Source organism: Argiope bruennichi, chromosome 7, assembly GCF_947563725.1.
Source record: "Argiope bruennichi chromosome 7, qqArgBrue1.1, whole genome shotgun sequence".
Lineage (NCBI taxonomy): Eukaryota > Metazoa > Arthropoda > Arachnida > Araneae > Araneidae > Argiope > Argiope bruennichi.
The window spans coordinates 22,466,030-22,478,801 of record NC_079157.1 but is presented as its reverse complement, the minus strand read 5'-3'; the positions used below and the strand labels follow the sequence as shown (position 1 = coordinate 22,478,801).

The window sequence follows — 12,772 nt, the reverse complement described above, 5'->3', positions numbered from 1 at the left end:
ACACATCAAGTAACGGTGTTATGTTTAAATAAATATGTAACAAATAATATTTGATCTGCTCTTTTTTCGCGAAAAGATCAATATTTTTATTTACACCTCTCGTTATACAAACACTATATGAACCACATGAAAGTCACCTACAACTGCGAACTAGAACATGGAGCACAGAAGTCGCTATTTATTTTGATCGGAAACAGACACGCAACAATAAAGCCAATAAAGCAAACATAAAAAAAATGTTTATTCGTTCTGATCACGAATTATTTATAAAAGCATAACAGGCAACATTGTTTTTTACTCTTGTTTCACGTGATAAAAATCGAAATCGAACGAACTCGTGTTGTTTTATAAACAGAGAAGAATTAATGGCGATAAATTCGTTCGAATTAATAATGAATATGCCGTCTTAATTAATGATTGATAATTCCGTCTTTGAAAGAATCAGTATATTAAAAATAAAGGCATTTCCTCTTTCATGGCAAATATAAATAATTAATATCAGAAATAGAAGTAGGATATTTGTCGAAAAAAAATCCAAACTTGCTTACCGAGAGTTTCCGAAAATGAAATTCGTTTAAAAATCGTTTGCGATTACATTTTATCCTTAGCGCTTGGCAATGGAAATGAAATTATGTTATCTTTAGCATTTGGCAACATCAATGAATTTTTTTAAAAATTCCTTTTTCAAATTCATGTTCTTGTGATTTTTTTTTTTTTTTTCCTTTTTATATGGATAATTTTTTATGATTGTTATATACTATTCGCTGCATTATCATATTTTATATAAATATCTTTTACAATGAAAAAATATTTACCCGATTTTTTTTTCCTTTGGAATTAATGACTTTTGAACCGATTAATTGAATTCGAAGTTACTACCAACGGATTTTCAGTTTTTATCACAAAATAAAAAATATTTAAAATTAATCAAGTGAATGGTTTTATTTTTTGATTGTCGCATTTAAATACAATTAAATTTTGCGTGTCTGTTTTCCTCCATTTCTCTTTGCATAATGTATTATTGCAAACAAATAACGGAAAAGATTTCAACATTTTCAATTTCCAACATAATACTTGACCTTGGTACACAAAATCAATGACATTACTTAGGCAGTTCCATGTTCGGTCGCTGTCAGCACGTCAAGTTTCACTCATTATTCCATTACCGTTTTTGGTTGAGGAAAATGTGTTCGATTTTCAAAAAAAGGGGGTTCTTTCAAGGTTTAAAAACTGAAATAGGCTAAACAAAATTTCGTTACGAAATAAATATTTTTTTTTCCCCGTAGTGATACATTACATCGATTTAAAAAACAGATAACGGACATTTCACGAGTTTTAATTCAATTATCAAATTTCTTTTGCTATATATTAATTTAATAATTGCAATAAAAAGTTATGATGCATCATTCTTAAAAATAATATAATTAATTAATTTTTTAAGGAAAAATCATGAAATCCTGATATTGCATGCGATATTTTTTTTTATTTAATATATTTGCATCATTAGAGATTTATTTTTGCAACTGTCTTGTTTTTAGCTAAATTAATTAAGAATGCCAGGAAGTACAGATAAAATGGCTTTATGAGCCGACTTCTATAAAATGAAATCATTAAAAATTTCTTAACTTCTCAAATGTGAAGAAATGCAGAATTATATAATAGTCTTAAATCATATTTAGTTCTAATTCAAAAATATTTCAGTCTCTCATTTTTTTTAATATAAAGAATTTTTATCTAGTCTATTTTCAGAAAAAAATTTCTCAAATATTCACCGTTTAATATTTTAAATAAAAGTCTTTCAGAGCAATTCTATACGTATTGAACAAGACAATATTTATTAAAATGTCTAAATAAAAAAATAATATACTGAAAAAATATTGAATCAGAATAGTACAGTACTGTATCATTGATGATTTCGTACTCAGTATGTATTTTGTTTCAAAATATTTTGTAAGTTTCGACTAACCAGAGATAATTTTCATTTCATATTTATATACATGCTACAAATAGATGAAGGAGAATTATTAAAAGAAAAGAAAGCTATCATGTAAATTAGCAAGGAGCAAGTTGTCTTAAACCACGCCCTAAAGTAGGATTCCTTAGAATAATAAGAATTAGGGAGGAGACACTCTTTACAGATTCTTCCGTGTTTGTTAGTAAAAATAGAATAAAAACCGTTTTGAACATGAGCATTTCATTATAATTAAATTTCACTAAATTTATTATGAAAATGAACTGATTGTATCATTTTGAAATTGAAATTGAAATCTTGCATTACGCATAAGTAGAATTTTTCTTATCGATTAACAGAAAATTAGGAGGGGAAAAAAATCGAATGCTTTTTTTTAATATAATTATTTCTTTATATATCTTTTAATCTAATTTATTCTTTTTATTTAATATATTTTATATTTATTTTTAATATAATTCTTTTTTTAATTAGATAATAAATTAATGTTTTTTTTATGTTTTTTTTTATTGATACAACTTAGATATTGGAATAAAAATCGTTTGCTGCTTTGTACGATCATAGTTAGGAAATTTTAAGAGATCTTTAAAATAAAATCTTTCTTTATCATATACTAATTAATAAAATATTAAAATGCGCTCACTTTTCCCTCTTATCCGAAACAAATAAAATTTATATCTTATTATTTATTCTCTCGCATTTATTTTCTCGGAAACCGCTGAAAACCAGTACTAAGTTAGTCGAGTGAAAGCAATGGCGGCAATTTGTGATCAAGTCACATGAGAGGCCGGGCCCGTCGTTGATTGCCTCAATCTGGCGGACAATCAAGTTGGATGACCCGGCTAGGCGTCAGAGGTTGAAACTTTGAAACCAGGCAGCTGTGAACAGAGATTTCGCACTGCTTTTCACACGATTCAAAAACAAACAAATCAAGGAATTATCTTAAGAGGCGGAAACTTTAGTGCATGCGGTGACGAAAGTTAGTTTTTCGATAGATGCCGAGATAAATTGTTATTGATGATTTTGAGAAACAAAACAGTATTTGAGATTGATGGAAGTCAAGTTTTTCGGTAGATATCGAGATGGAATGCAATTAATGATTTTGAAAATCAACGCAAAGATTATTTTAGATATCACATATTTTCTTGTATTTTTAAACGTCGTCAATCGTCAGTCATATCAAACATACATTATTACAAATAATTTCAATTGTTTTCAAATGTTTGCATCCATTTTTTTCGGCAGATAACTAATTATAAATAGATATTTTCAGGAAAAGCGCAGATCGCATTTTAAGTGCTGAGAATCTTCGCTTTTAACTGCCAAGAAAATGCATTTCCAAAGAATATTTAAAAAATAAATCGATTTTTACATAAGGAAATGCTTTTAATTGAACAATGCAAAATTTTCGCTAGATTTTACGATAAAAGCATGGATAAATTTTAAGAAGTAAAATAAAAACTGTTTAAAAATTGAACAATATTTATGTTTAGACATTAGACATTCAGTTTAAAAAAAGATATAATGCAATAACAAAAAACAAAATTATCTCAAAAATTAATTTAGAACAAACTGCAAGCTAGGCATATCGACAAAATGAAAATCAGCTATCATTTTGATGTAAATTAATGATTATATAAGACCATCAAATTCTGTTTTGTTTTTTTAACTCCTGCAAGCGAATAATTTTGAACTTTCAAAAACAAACAATATGTTTTGGAAACCAAACATTTAAAATTTTCTCATTTCAAAAAGATTATTTTCTTAATGAAGTCGGAATCAACAACAATTAAAAAAATACATTTACTTCTTAAGAAAGAAAATAAAATACATAAGAAACGGTTTAGAATCCATATAAAATTTTCAGAATTGACGCAAACGATTTCGTATGTAATGATTTTTTTAAAATAAATTTAACAAGAAATAAAGGAAGTTAAAAACTATTTATGTAGAATGCAAATAACTATGGAAAAGAAAGTTCTTAGTAATCACAGGAACAAGAAAAACAGCAAACACCATAATTTAAACAACGTTCTTCTTTCTTAGTTAATCCATTCACGTAACAAATAACAATAATTTTTCAGGACTTTATAATTTGTAAATTAAATGGAAAAAAAGAATAAATATAAATACATTTATTAAATTACTTCTACTGGCATTTATGAATTTTATCATTTAATTAAGTTACGATACTTATTTTAAAACAAATGTGTGATTTTAGACAAGTGTAATTAATTAATTTTTTTGTGAAAAATATTTCAGATTTAAATCAAATAACGAATTTGATTGATTTCTAAAAATTACGAATGGCAACAGATAAAAAAAAAAAGATATTTATTCTCTCGCTAAAGAAATAAATCATTTTGAAAGCAAAAACTGAAAGTGAAAAAAAAAGTATGAAAATAACAGTGGATCAATTCCTGAAACCTCATAAAAACTTGGGTATCTCGCTACACTGTTTGAACAGAAACGCTACTGCATTTTCAGCGGAGCTCCGATTCCCGCGAATGCCATAAAATTTCATTTCCAGTTATGGGAAAACCGACTTTGACAAATCGATCCTGCACAACCTCGCTCTAAAATTGTAAAAGGCAGCGGATTTCCGCCGATTGTGGTGCCCTACGGAAGAACGGAATCATAAAACATTTCGACAACAAAACTAAGTTCTAAATCGTCTGCGCAACATTTGTTCCAAATTCCATTCAATATTATTCAAATACAATTGCTCTCAAGTAGTTTTGTAATGATGTAAAATTTGAATATAATGGAATGTTCTACACAGGTCATATTTTTTTTAAGAACAAAAGAACCCAATATTTAGAATAACCCGATAAATTGTATTTAATGCAAAAATCTTATTTTATTCTTTTATGGCCGAATTATCTAAAGTTATTAATTAACATCATAAATAGATGCAATATATTTATTATTAGAAAAAAGATCCAGACTTGCTTGTTGAAATTTAAAAATGGAATTCGTTAAAAAATCGTTTACGATTAAATGTTGGAATTTTATCTTCAGCGTCTGGCAACGCAAATACCATTATGCTATATATTCAACGTTCAGCAATATCCATGAATTCTTCAAGAATTTTTTCTTAAATACATATTCTGTTTATTTTTCCTTCGTGTATGGACTATTTTTTGAAATTGTTATGTATTATTCGATTACTCGTTACATTAAAATGTGAGTTTTTTTTAATAGAATGCAATTATACTAAAAATTCAGTTCCAAATTTTATAAAACTTTATCGTTTGCATAATATTTGTCCCAAATTCAGGTCAATATTATTCAAACAATTTGAAATACTTTCGATAACAATGCATTGCTTTTAATGGAATGCTTTATGAAAAGCAGATATACATAAAATTTTAATAAAAATTTTGGCAAAATCGCTTTTGTTCCGATATATTACCACTTAAAAAAATTTTTCCACATTGAGTGAAAAAAAAATGCGATAGTGTTGTGCATTTTTATAGCTGAGTCTTTTTGTTTATAACAACAAAACTTCTGATTTTTTTAATAGCAAATTTTTTAACCAGCGTTATTTAATCTAGAATTTTACATTTTTCCAATCTGGCAAAAGCTTTCTTAAAAGTATAAACGCATATTGAATAAATAATTAATGTTTACACTTAAAAGAACGTTCTTACTTTAAAATTCATAAAAATTATAAATCGATACATGTTAAATTCAAAAATTTGAAATTTTTAGTCAATGAACTTGAGCTATAATAACTTTTGAGCAATTAACTACAATTCCATTGCTGTCTAAAAATTAAAAATAAATATTTAGAAATTTCATTTAAAAAAATTCATTTATAAGAAATAATGACCAATAATGAAATTGCATTTTAAACAAAAGATTAGAATATAAACGTCATTTCTGAATATAGCAATTGTATCACAAAATTAAAACGTTCAACTGGATAAGTACGATTAGAGATATTATGATCAGCAGCATATACATAAAATGATAAATTAAAAAAAAAATGAAATAAAAAATGAAACACTAACCGCTTCCTTGCACTGTGCACGTTACCATCTTGACAAACATTGTCCAAAATAAAATTAATCAATATTCATCAATTTGAAAAAAAAAGCACTATTTTCAAATATGTACAGCTACACTCACATCATTCCTGTTTCTTTCAGTTTTCCTGTGCCTGACATCCGGCATCGCATATTTCAGTCTATCCCAAAATTGTTTCTCACCCCACCTGAGGACCGGACTCTGCTTCATCCACAGCCGGATATCGGAGTCCACCTCTTGGGGATCCACTTTTCCCAGGGCTATCACTAATAGTCTGTGTTGACAAGCACTAAGCACTTCTCTGTGTGCTGATTTAAATTCGTAGCGGCACCACTCACTTTTTAGGAAGTTCTCGGAAAGTATCAGGATGGTACGTCTGCTACTCTCCATGGCTTCCATAATAGCGTCAGACATGTAACCACCGACCGGCAAATCCCTGTAGTGAAGGCACAGGCGATATGTCGGTACACCACACTCAAGCTCAGGGGCTAGTATCTGGGTGACAAATGCCTCGTCCTTTTTGCTGTAAGAGACGAAGGCGTCAAATAATTTGTCTTCGTCACCACCACCCCTTTGAGAAGCACGTCCTTTCCCGCCTTGGAAAAGGCGTATGCCGTACTTGGCGTAGAACCACACCCCCATCTCCTTCCTGAAGAAGATGATGAGGACGATGATGATTATCACAACGACCAGCACTGTTGAAGCGATGATGACAATTGGTATCATCTCACGCAAATCAAATTCTCGACGCATTGCAGTCGCCGTATAATTGTTGCACGCCGTCGTGTTGAAATCCAACAGGTAGTGGCTGCTGCTATGATTGTAGTGGCATTCTAGGTCATAAATATCACGAACATAATCCCCTTTCAGATGCAGAAACTCTTTCAGTTCGGCGATGAAGTAACAATCGCAGGTCCACGAATTGTAGGCTAGTTTAATCTCTTGTAGACGTGGGTTGTTGTTAAATAGCCACACTTGAAAGTGAACGATATAGTTGTGATCGAGGTGCAGTATCTCGAGGGATTTCAGAGCCATAAATGTGACATTACTTATGGTCGCTATCATATTGTGAGACAGATAAAGCTCTTGCAAGTGCACTAACCTTTCGAATTCGTAACCGTGGAGTGCAGTAAGACGATTATGGTCCAAATTTAGCACCAAAAGGTCACGAAGGCCGTTGAAAGTGCGATTATCGATGGTGTGCACATTGCTGCTATTAAGATAAAGGATTTTCATGTTTTTTCGACCGATAAAAGTGTGGCTGGACAAAGTAGGAATATCACTGCCATCCAAATACAATTCCGTCACATCCATGGGTATCTTTCTAGGAACTGAAGTGTGGCGTTTACCCCCACAGTCGACTATATTGGTATTCCAACTCTGATCGTAGTAGCAAGTGCAATTTTCGGGGCACACCATTTCGCAGTCGCAGGCATCGAACTCACAGCAATGGCACAGAGCAAAACAGTGGCTTTTATAGCTGCACAAAAACTGTGAGCTCTGGGCTCGGGTAAGGGGTACAGCAGATTCCTTGCGCTTAAATGTAAGACTGCACATGATCTCTTCGATATCAGTCATTCGGGGATACTGGCGAGATTCATCCAAAGTCGCCATTCTTTGGAGCCATTCCATGTTGCAGTCGCAAATGTATGGATTATCTGAGACAGTGAATTCCGGCAGAGGCCTGCGACTTGGAACTTCACTTAATCTAAAAGCATTCATCTCTAAAGTTTCTAAATTGTTGCTTTTCAACTCTACTCTCGTAAGATTCTGTTTGCCTAGAAACGTGAACGGTCGTATGTTTTTAATAAGGTTGTTATTCAAAAATAAAATTTCAATACTATTTGGTAGAGATGTTGCTTCGATATCAGTTATTTTATTGAAGGATGCATCCAAAGTTCTGAGTTTTAACACTGATTCTAACTCATAGTAGTTGCCTAGTGTCTCTATCTGATTATCGTGCACGTCTAGCCATTGTAATCCAATAGGAATCAAAGCATAGTCGAACCAAGAGATACGATTGGCTGAAATATTAAGCATCAGCAAATCATGGAGATTGATAAACAGGGAATTAATATCGGATATTAAGTTCGAATCCAATCTCAAAGCGTGCAGTTCTGGAACTTCGTCAAAAGTGCCTTGTTCTATCGACTGTACATTATTATTAGCTAAATTCAATATTCTTATAGAAGGTAAATCTTCGAAAACACCTTTGCTTAAATTACCTATCGAATTTCCAGCAAGCCTTAGACTATAAAGGACTCTCAAACCTTGGTACGAGGCATTTGATATCACAGATATCCGGTTGTTGCTGATATCAAGACTGCGAAGCTGCTGCAAGAATTTTATAGTTTTTGGCACTTCTATTAATTTATTCACATTTAAATTCAACTCTTGGAGATTCGTGCAGTTTTTTAAAGCTTCACTGTGAATTGCTTGAATGCTGTTCAAATCTAAGGACAACACCATCAGCATCTGCAAGCCAGTGAACGTCAAAGCATCGATATATGTCAAATTATTATGAGTTAGGATCAACGTCTGAAGATTGTACAGGGATGAAAAGGCATTATCAGCAATGCTTACTAACTCATTGTGGTGCAGCTGAAGCACTTGCAGGCTATACTGAGAGCGGAAAGTTGCAGACTCCAGATGCGAAAGCTTATTATAACTTAAGTCCAGGACAACCAACCGCGTCATGTCAGCAAAAGTGTCAGAGTTCAGCCACTGGCTAGACAGCGAATTGTGGCTCAAATCGAGGATCATCATCTGTTGCAGCCCAGAAAAAAGGCCGGGTGGTAACACACTCATAGAGTTATTTTGCAAATACAGTTCAGAAAGCATTTCAGAGCCCTTGAGAAATCCAGGTGGAAGGGCAATTAACAGATTATTAGAAAGATCTAGAATTTGTAGCTTACCTAGGCCGAACAAAGCAGTATCCTCGGCTCTGGAAATCCTATTCGAACGCAGGTAAAGCGTTCGAAGATGCCTCAATGCCGAAAATCCATGATCAGTAAGAACTTTTAGACGATTCGTGGTTAAATCCAGGTGTTGCACATGCACAGGACACGGTGTCCTATTGGTAGCGGCGAAACCTAAATTCACAACTTCACTGAAATCGTTGAAAGATAGATTCAAGTGTTGGAGATTCGGTAACGAACACAACAGGGATGGTGTCAATGCAGGCATGTTGTTCCGGCTGAGATCCAATCTAGCTAATTTTTGCAGAGACGATAAGCTACCAGGTATCACTTTCAGGAAAATCTCACCCCACTCGCTGTTGTAGGTCCTCACGGTCAAATTGACCAACTCGTTCAGGCCCCAAAATGCCTTTAAAGGAATTTCCTTCAGCTTGCAGTATTCGACGTGAAGAGACCGAAGTTCCTTTAAGTGGTGGAAAGAATTGTTGGCCAGTGCACTTTCGAATAACACATTCTCGCATTTCACTTTCAGACTGACCGTATTCTGGGGTTGAATTAGACTGAAGTTGGTGCTGTCGAACACTCCGTTGATAGTACGGACCGTGCAAGTGAGCGCGACCGAAGAAGATCCGAGACTTCCCGCGGCAGTCCATTCGCAGTCTTCGGGGGCCACATAGCCGCGGCCTGGGGTGGAAGACGACTTCGCCGTCGACGCGAGCACAAGTACAAGAATCCAAACACGAAGCATAGCTATGATAAGAGATTAATCCTATTGGCCAATCTGGTGGTCATCTACGATGCCCCGTATTCGCACACAGTAAATTATGTTGCGATTCTGGAATGCAAAACATCTTCCATAAATTTTGAGAATAACTTAATAAGATTTTTCACTGTTCGATATCACATAAACAGCTATCTATTTGGCTTCGAGAAAAATTAGTCAAAGGACAAAAAAGTTCGGTTTTCGATATTATGTCGTACCAAGCATTATTCTGGAGATATATCAATTCAACTGACAGATATTAAATTCACTCTTTTGAAGCAAATAGCACTAACAGTCTTCTGAACGTGTCCCGTCAGTCATAATTCGAACACTGCGAATTTGGCATCACAGGGACGAGAGAAACGGAATTAAAGCACACCACTTGCACTCAGGAACAAGAAATTCAGATTGAGGTCCTAATCGAGTCCGCGTCTCGCTTGCATTTACGGCAGCAGACACACAACAAGTCGATGAGTAAAACCAGTTTGATGTTGAAGCGGGGCTGCTGACTTTTGCATCACAACATTACGAGCGGTCGAACTCGGTCGGTTTCGCGTAAATCCATTGGCCAAGTTCGATAAGGAATATACAGGTCCAGTTCATGCTAAACACAAACTAACTTTCCACACTTCTGTTTTCAGAACGATAAAAATATTCGGGTTCGATTCAGAATTCTAAGTTATCACAGGTGAGGGAAAAAGGCGGTCCGTAAACAGTTCGCCGTCCCTCCCGTCCGAAGTGCCGCGGCGACGCCAAGTTAGCAAACGAGTTTCTGCTTTGAGGAGCGACGAGAATTCACTACCATCCTGCTCCGCCGTGCGTCACCTTTTGAGCGGAGTCGGAGCGAATTTTTCAGAGGAGTACTTTTTGGTCGAACCAATAGATGGCGCAATGTGTCCAGCTGGAACCACTTTCGTCGGGGGTGATTTGGGGTGAACGGTATGGGGATGGTTGGGAGATGACGTGTTTCGTGTTCTTTTTCCTGAGCAACTCCAGTTTTCTGTCAGATTTCATTCGAGTAGGGTGCACGATTGCGCTCTCCGCTGTTCTTGGTTCTGTTCTTTTCTGAAAGGGAAGAGGGTTTCAGTTAGGGAAATAAAAAATGGCTATTCGCACCAATTCAGTAAATTTGGGAATGCATATATTTTGTTTGAGTGGACTTTATTTTAAATTATGTGAGTAGTATTCTTTGTTAATTGAGGAATTAAAATTTATTCGATTTTTTTTCGTTACTTTTGCAGATAGGGTTAAAAAAAAGTTGGACGCGGTATTTTGAATGTGTAAGATTATTTAAAACGTAATGTTTTTTTTTCTTTCTAATTGATATTTGAAATTTAAATCCGGGGCATTTAATTGTGAAATTAAAATTTAATCGAACTTTTTTTAATCGTTACTTTTATAAACTGGATTCAGCAAACAAAAATAATTTTGTTTTGCGGTTGTGTATGCTACTTATAAAATGAATATACTAAGAATTTCAATGAATTTTTTTTTCTTTTATTTGTAGTTTAAACTAAATAAATAATCAAAATACAACATGCCATAGAATTAAAACATAAGGTATGTGTATTCAAGAAACTTACGTTTACTTTCATTTAAAATAAAAACTGTTTTTTTTTTATATATTTCCTCTTTGTTCTTTTTTTTTTTAATTTATTCTGTCTTTTTAACAATTTAAAAAGAAATTGTGCTAAGAAATGATTAATTCTTTTCAAGAATGCTTGCTTTCCTTACATTTTCAAAGATACAAATGCAATTTGGATTTCGTCCTATTATATGTTTTAAAAGCAACAAAATTAATGATTCATCAATTACTTTGAAAATCGTTTATAATACTACTATTTAATCATTTTTGTAATTATCACCTCAGATTAAGAGATTCTCAGAATTACGAACACCGAAGCTATTATTATTATTTTTAGTTCAGTTTTTTACTGAAAGTATTTTTATACTTAGCAACAATTATCGTTTGCATTTTTTTTTTTTTTTTCGCTTTTTTTATCCCTAGACTATTATGATTCACCCCGTAACTTCTTAAAAATTACTGAAACTTTTTCGGGTACGTTTATATGTTATTAGAACTTAAAATTTTTAAAATTAATTTAGCAGTATTTTGCGCTCAGTCCGCAGTCAGTGCGATAACTTAAGCAAATTGACGGATGGGTACTTTAAGAATAATCTAATAATTAACTTTAAGATATTTTTATGTTTATCAATATAAAAAATAGATTAAAATTTCAGTATTTTTTTTTTTTTTTCCTTGAATAATACAACGAAAAATTCTCAGGAAACATTTGATAGTAGAATTTTTTTTATCTTAGTTTTTAACGATAATTTGAATTACAAATAATAATAAAATAAAAGCTAGAATATTTAACATAACGCACAAATATGACTTTAGAATTCAAAAATAGACATTGGAATTCTGTGTTTGGATTTGATTTTAAGAGAATCTTTGCCAAACGATTTTTTAAAAGGAAATGATTTACACTGAAAGTAAAGTTAATAAAGAATATAAAAGTAAAAGACCAAGTTAGTTAAATGCGGAATTAAAAGTTCAAATTATTATTTTTAATGACATATAATTGATAAAAATGAATACTGTTGTGCTATAGAATTTCAGTTGCAATTGATTTGATATAAAATATTTAATTAACCAGATAAATCAATCAGAACTCAATAACGAACAAAAGTTTAATTCCTTTAATGAAAGAAAAAGTGGCATTTGTTTTTAATGTATTATTTTAATTACAACAAACGCAATGTTGACGACATTTTGTAGATTACATATTGTACTAATACATCCCAGTTTGAAATGAAAAAAAAAAAAAAAAATAATGTTGTTTTCGTTCTTTTCTTTTTTATATTCGGAAAGAATCGTGAAATGTTCGATATTTTTTTTTTCTCTTTTATTTTTAATCTAAGCTATTTTGATAAGTGGCGGTAGTAGTAGTACCTCGGCACAGTACAGCAAATTTAAACTAGATTGGTTGGTATTGTTTAATGTAGTCAATTGGGGCTCACATAACGCTAGAAAACTAGGTTGTTTCAATGTGATTTTTTTAAATCTATTCTATATTTTGCAAATTT

General features: G+C 32.4%; 1 protein-coding gene across 1 annotated transcript; it reads right to left on the bottom strand.

The window, feature by feature from the left end:
- Positions 1 to 5,853: 5,853 nt before the first annotated feature.
- LOC129976623 (toll-like receptor Tollo) lies at positions 5,854 to 10,493 on the bottom strand. The gene has a single exon (XM_056090274.1). The coding sequence runs from the start codon at positions 9,665 to 9,667 to the stop codon at positions 6,080 to 6,082; it is 3,588 nt and encodes a 1,195-aa protein (XP_055946249.1). The 5' UTR covers positions 9,668 to 10,493; the 3' UTR covers positions 5,854 to 6,079.
- Between the last annotated feature and the right edge of the window lie 2,279 nt (positions 10,494 to 12,772).